This window comes from Diadema antillarum, unplaced genomic scaffold (assembly GCF_040938485.1).
Source record: "Diadema antillarum isolate AM-2024a unplaced genomic scaffold, OU_Dant_1.0 scf00000140, whole genome shotgun sequence".
Lineage (NCBI taxonomy): Eukaryota > Metazoa > Echinodermata > Echinoidea > Diadematoida > Diadematidae > Diadema > Diadema antillarum.
Window position 1 is genome coordinate 2,300,487 of NW_027271029.1, and position 7,434 is coordinate 2,307,920.

At 39.2% G+C, this 7,434-nt stretch overlaps 1 protein-coding gene across 1 annotated transcript; it reads right to left on the reverse strand.

Moving 5' to 3' along the window:
- Positions 1-6,664: 6,664 nt before the first annotated feature.
- On the reverse strand, positions 6,665-7,000 carry LOC139721249 (uncharacterized). The gene has a single exon (XM_071632570.1). It carries the CDS (start codon positions 6,998-7,000, stop codon positions 6,665-6,667), a length of 336 nt encoding a protein of 111 aa, XP_071488671.1.
- Positions 7,001-7,434: the final 434 nt, after the last annotated feature.

Here is a 7,434-nt window from a genome sequence, read left to right on the forward strand (position 1 = left end):
GAAAATCAAAAGACAAGAGAAACAACAACAAAAAAAGTCTTCAGAATTTCAAGATGTGATTTTTCGCCGAAAGTCGGCTGACAAGCAAAAAACAAACAAACAAAAACAAGAACAAAAAGATTTCATATTTTTGCTGCCACTTCCCGCTCACTTTATATTTCACGCAAAAGAGTGGGACATTCGCTCCCTGTAAAGAGAGTGTGTGTGTGTTAGGGGGGGGGGGAGGGCAGCAAGCTTTTACAATGGCCGATGACAGTCACAAGACACAGCAGGTTTTAAAGAAAATGAAGTTGTGTATCATAGTTATCATATCATAGGTATCATAACAGTGATAAGCAATACAATGTTTGCGCAATACTTAACCGATTAGTTTCATAAACAGACGAAAAAAAAAAGAAAAAAGAAAAAAGTGGGCCTCCAACAGAGGGGTAACCAATAACAAATAACTAATAACCAATAACCATGGCAATAATCAATCCTGACATAATTCTTCTCTACAGCAACTCAATAATCTTCATTTTTCAGTGCGTGAAACACACGTGTACGTACGTATAAGACCTACACACAATGTAGATGTTTTATAGGCTTACATAAAAGTAGGCTTCATTACAGATGTATACAATAATGATATACTAGTACATGAATGTCTTATATCGCACGAAATGCACAAAAAATATCGAGAACGTGGCTACAGCTGCTAACGTCTTTCACGGTGAGGTATTTAAGCAGGGGGTATAGGCCCTATAGTTATCCAGGGGATTTTTTTTTTCGGGGGGGGGGGCGACAGTAATGGGGGGGGGGAGCATTCCGGCCAGTGGCAGTTATACGGGGGTAGGTGTTCAGGGGGTAGTTTTCCTGGTGGTAGTTATCCGGGTGGTAGTTTTCCAGGTGGTAGTTATCCGGGGGGTAGTTATCCGGGTGGTAGTATCTTGGTGGTAGTTATCCGGGGGGGGGGGGGGGTAGTTATCCAGGGGGTGGTTCTCCGGGAGGTAGTTATCTGGGTGGTAGTTATCCGGGGGGTAGTTATCTAGGGGGTAATTTTCCGGGGGGTAATTATCTGGGTGGTAGTTTTCCAGGTGGTAGTTATCCGGGGGGTAGTTAACCGGGGGTAGTTATCCGGTGGGTAGTTGTCCTAGGGGGAATTGCCCTAAGAGGTGATTGCCCTAAGAGGGTAGTTGTCCGGGGGGTAGTTGTCCCAGGGGGTAATTGCCCTGGAGGGTAATTGCCCTAGGAGGGTAGTTGTCCAGGTGGTAGTTGCCCTAGGGGGAATAGCGGGGGGGGGGGGGTAATTATCCTTGTGGTAGTTATCCGGAGGGTAGTTGCCCAGGGGGTAAGTGCCCGCATACGATCTTCCGCAACCATTTTCAAACATGTAGTTGCCATAATTCAATGATGGTCCATCTAATCTCTTTATATTTTGACACAAATATCAACTTGTGTTCAAAATTCTGAAGGCTTTTCCTTCTATTGATTAGCATTTTCTAAAGATTCAAATTAATAAATGTTATCCACGATAGTCTTTTTGAAAAGTGGTTTCTATGGCTGATGATGGCCCCAATTACTTCTCTTCCTGAAATTACCATTCATTTAAACAAAATAATAACAATTGCAGCCATTTTGAGATATGGCGGCCACGGCCGTTGAGGCACTATTTCCTCTGATTCTACCCAAAAATATTCATTTCGGGCCTAATTTTCAAATTGTGCTCAAAATCATTGATTTCTCTTTTGTGAAATTAGGAAATTAGAGACAAAATGGAATCCACGGTGGCCATTTTCAAAAATGGCGGCAATAGCCATTGAGGGCGCTATTTACAATAATATCGGCCCTACATATATTTTTTCGGATTTTTTTTTTTTTAATTGAGCGCAAGATCTTATGGACTTTTAGTTCTGGAATTAGCAAATTTAGAGGAAAAAGTGGCACTTATGGCAGCCATTTTGAAAAATGGCCGCCATGGCCGTAGACGGCGCAATTAACGATGGCATATTATATTAATTATTTTGAATGTCAGTTTCCACTTGTAGCAGGATTTTATGATTTTCCCTTCTGAAATTTGTAATTTTTTACGAAAAATGGCTGCCATGGCCGTTGAGGGCGTAATTTGCGATTGCCCAATATGTAAATCTATTTTGAATGTAATTTTCCACTCGTTTGCGAAATTTTATTGATTTCCCCTTATGAAATTTGTTAATTTTTTACGATGGCCCAATATCTGAATTTCTTTCAAATGTTATGGCCAACAGGTGTATGAAAGTTGGTGCTTTTACCACTCCACACTATAACTGTTGATAACGTCGATTTGAGGCTGGCCAATAGGGGATAAATGCCCAAAAGGGCCTATTTTCGGATATAGTCGGAAATATGTGTATTTTCCATAAAAGACGCATATCGCTTATAGATGTCGCTGTTTTATCATATTGGCCAGTTTCATATTGGTATATTTGGCATAATATACTGTAACTCATATCTGTTGATAACCAAGGTTTGACCCTGGCCAATAAGGGATAAATGCCCGAAAGGGCCAACTTTGTGATATACATGAAAATACCGATATTCTTTGTAATTGAGTTATATGTGTTTGTAGAAAAAGCTGTTTTCAATTATTGCCCAGGTTTATATAAGTCTAATTGTCATTTGTCATTGAATAAACAATAACTGTTTTTAACGAAGGTTTGAGCCTGGCCAATAGGAGATAAATTTCCGAATGGGCCCATTTTGTGATATACATGAAAATATCGATACTCTTTGTAATTAAGTTAAATGTGTCTGTAAAAAAAGATGTGTTTCCCTATTGGCCTGGCTAATGGATGTATAATTGTTTTAAAATAACTCATATCTGTTGATAACCAAGGTTTGACCCTGGCCAATAAGGGATAAATGCCCAAAATTGCTCATTTTTTGATAAACATGAAAAATCTATATTTTTTTGTTATTGTGTTATAGGTGTTTGTAGAAAAAGCTGTTTTCCTCTATCGGCCTGGTTTATCAAGGTATAATTGTCATTATATAAATCATAACTGTTGATAACGAAGGTTTGAGCCTGGTCAATAGGGGATAAATGCACAAAAGGTCCTATTTTGGGATATAGTTGGAAATATGTGTATTTTCCATAATAGAGGCATATTGCTTATAGATGACGCTGTTATTCCCTACTAGCCAGTTTCATGTTGGTATAATTGACATAATATAACTTATATCTGTTGATAATTAAGGTTTGACCCTGGCCAATAGGGGATAAATGCTCGAAAGGGCCCAATTCATAATATACATGAAAAAAAAAATCGATTTTTAAAAATTGAGTTATATCTTTGTAGAAAAAGCTGTTTTCCCCTATTGGCCAGGTTTATATAGGTATGATTGTCATTAAAAATTGCTGATAACGAAAGATCGAGCCTGGCCAATAAGGGATAAAATGCCCCGAAGGGCCTTTTTTGGATATAGTCGGAAGTATGTGTATTTTCCATAATAGAGGCATATCGCTTATAGATGTCGCTGATATCCCCTATTGGCAAGTTTCATATTAGTAGATTTGACATAATATAGCTCACATCTGTTGATAACCTTAAGGAATATATGAAACTCTGTTAATACCACATTCCCCTGCTTTCAAGTTCCATGCCTTTCATTAAACTTTACATTAATACACCAATTTCGTTCCAACTGAATACATCTCAATGTGCTTTACGATGAGTTATCTTCGAGTGACTTGCACTTTTAATTAGAGAGGTTGTAAATAAAGGTTGACGTAAAAACGCGGCAAGGGTTACGAGATCATATACGGCAGTTGAACATTAAAGGGTGACGAAGTGAAATTATGATACTTTTTGCGTAGCTTAGGCATCACTTTGGTATAATAGTAAGAGTAAGAATAGATCAAACTCAGTAAATAAAACTTTGCTGTGTTTTCAAGTACCATGCCTTTCAATGCGTCCATAGCAAAGACTTTCTCACCTTGAGAAATGTGCTTTGCATTTGATTCCTCAAATACCTTAAGTATAAAGGGTGATGGAAAAAAGTCGGGAAGGGTGACGAAATTGATGCAGTCAACAATATCCCCAAAACAGTTATCCAACTTTGATCTGAAGTTGAATCCTTCTCAATGCTCCATAACAAAGACGTTATTTTCCGGAGAGATGTGATATGCAATCAAGGGTTTTCATATATAAAGGAGTTAAACGTCAGTGATGACGAAAAGAGGCGGCAGGGGTGACGAAGTCGCTTAATTCCATGGATATGCTTAAATTATAAATTACATTAATACACCAATTCAGTTGAAATTGAATACATCTCAATGTGCTTTACGATGTATTATCTTCAAATGACATGCACTTTTGATTAGAGAGCTCAAATCTATTAGGAAGTTGTAAAGGTTCCCGCAAAAACTCGACAAGGGTGACGTAATCACATACGACAGTTGAACATAATAGGATGACGAATTGAAATTATGATACGTTTTGCTTAGCTTAGGCTTTACTTTGGTATAATAGTAATAGGAAGTAATATATCAAACTGTAAATACCACTTTGGTGTACTTTGAAGTTCCATGCCTTTCAATGCGTCCATAGCAAAGCCTTTCTCACCTTGAGACATGTGATTTTTATTTGAGGGCTCAAATACCTAAGTCATGGAGTTAAATGGAAAAAATCGGTAAGGGTGACAAAATTGTTGCAGTCAGCAATATCTCCAAAACAGTTATCCAACTTTGGTCTAAAGTTGGATGCTTATTAAAGCTCTTTAACACAGGCGTTCTTTTCCAGAGTGATGCGATATGCAATCGAAGGGTTTACATACAAAAAGTTAGTGGTGATGAAAAGAAGCGGCAAGGGTGATGAAATCGCTTCTTTTCGGCGATATGCTTTTTGTCATCAAATAAACATTGAATCCCTCTTGGAATTATATGCTCTTTAATATTTCATAAGAGGTGTCTCACTATCTCACCAAAAATGATAAAAACGTATACCTAAGTCTCAACCAAAAGTATACGATCCCTTTAAAGCATAAAGGGTAATGAAAAAAATTGGCAAGGATGACGAGATTGATAGAGTCAACAATATGTTTATATATCCAAAACAATTATTTAATTTTGGTCTGGATTTGAATGCTAATCACTGCTCCATAACACCGGCGTTTTCTCCACGAGAGATGCAAAAAGGAATTGGGTTCTTTCATTTATAAAGAAATTAAACGGCAGTGGAGGAGGAAAGAGGCGGCAAAGGTGACGAAATCGCTTAATTCCGATGCGTTCCTTATAATTTACACTAATGCACTAATTTTGTTACAAATGAATACATCTTGACCATATGAAATGTGCCTTACGAATAACTATCTTCAAGTGACTTGCACTTTTAATTAGAGAGCTTAAATCTATTAGACACTTGTAAATCAAGGTTGACGTCAAAACGGGGGAAGGGTGACGAAATCACAAACGGCAATTGAACATAAAAGGGTGACGAACTGATATTATGATATGTTTTGCTTAGCTTAGGCATCACTTTTGTATGATAGTAATAGTAAGTAATATATCAAACTCTGTAAATACCACTTTGGTGTGCTTTCAAGTTCCTTGCCTTGCAATAAGTCGATTCCAAAGACTTTCTCACCTTGAAAAATTAGTTTTGTATTTGATTTCTCAAATCCCTAGAGCTTTAACGGTGATAGAATAGTCGGGAAGGGAAACGAAATTGATGCAGTCAACAATATTCCCAAAACAGTTATCCAACTTTGATTTGAAGTTGAATGCTTATCAATGCTTAATAACACAGGCGTTCTGTTCCCGAGAGATACAATATGCAATCGAGGGTTGACATATATAAAGGAGTTAAACATCAGTGATGACGGAAAGAGGCGGCAAGGGTGACGAAATCGCTTAATTTGACGGATATGCTTTCCTTAAAAGTTACATTGATACACCAATATCGTTGCAATTGTATGCATCTTCAATGTGCTTTACGATTAATTATCAAGTGACTTGCACTTTTGATTAAAGGGCTCAAATCTATTAGGCAGTTATAAATAAAGGTTTGCGCTAAAACGCGGCGAAGGTGACGAAATCACATACGGCAGTTGAACATAATAGGGTGATGAATTGAAATTATGATACGTTTTGCTTAGCTTAGGCATCACTTTGATACAATATATCTCTCTCTGTTCTGCCATGGACGTCACTGCCCGTTGGCGATCACTGATGCAGTAAGCCTCCTCCAGCTCCCTCTGTCGTCGCACGAATGCAGCAAGGGAGATGCTCTGTCGCCAGCTATCCCAGCTATTGCGGAAAGGAAAGTGAGTCGCTGTCGTCCACGAGATCTCCTTCCGTTTAAAAATCCAGTCAGGGCTAGATGTTCCGTTTGCCTCTTTCTCACGACATGACCCAAAAAACTGCAATCTGGCGTTTCCTGATGGTCGAGAGCAGCTCACGTTCAGCCGACACCATTTCTAGCACTTCTGTGTTTAATTTTCTCTCTGTCCATGATATCCTCAACATTCTCCTGTAGCACCACATCTCAAAACGTTCTATTCTGTGTCTCATCGGTTTGTTAACTGTCCATGTCTCTGCGCCGTATGTCATAGCTGACCATATGTATGTCTCTAAGAACCATTTCCTTGTGGCGATGGACAATTTGCCGTTCGACATCACCTTGCGCATGTTCTGAAACGCTGTCTTTCAAATGCCGATTTTACGCTTGATTTCCTGTTCTGAGCGGCTGTCTGAAGTCTGCAGGCTACTGAGATAATTGAAAGATGACACCTGCTTCAGCTCTTGTCCATTTATCATTATCGAACATCGAGGTGGCTGCGCAGTTTTGCTGATGACCATGGTTACTGATTTCGCGATGTTAATCGATAGCCCCTTTTCCTCCCTTGCTCTGGAGACAACATCTATCAACCTCTGCAGTTCCTCTGCACTGTCAGCTAGGATCACCGTGTCATCGGCGTACCTTATGTTTGTGAGTTGACTGCCCCCGATTGCAAAGCCAGGTAATTCGTCCAACTGTCGCATAATTCACTCTGTGTATAAGTTGAACATGTATGGTGAACCGACACATCCTTGTCGAACACCTCGCTCAATATCCTGCCAATCACCAACTTCTCCATCATGCTGTACCGCAGCTGATTGCCTCCAGTACAGGTCTGCCAACAACCTTTTATCTTCATCAATGTCTAGCTCGTCGAGTGTCTTGAACAATTCTTCATGTTTAACCTTATCAAACGCCTTCGTGCAGTCGATAAAAGACACATACAGATGTTGCTGCTTCTCTATAGCTCTTTCTGCCAAGCGGCGCATGACGAAGATCGAATTCCGCGTTTCTCTGTCTGGAACAAATCCATATTGCTGCTGTGAAATCTCATTGCATGTTCGACCTCTAATCCGGTTAATTAGCAAACGAACAAGAATCTTCGTTGATCAAGAATCTTCGCTCATCAAACTGATGG

Bases quoted from the DNA above. Each gene is read 5' to 3' on its own strand.
- LOC139721249 (XM_071632570.1), bottom strand. From the start codon at position 7,000: ATGCGACAGTTGGACGAATTACCTGGCTTTGCAATCGGGGGCAGTCAA.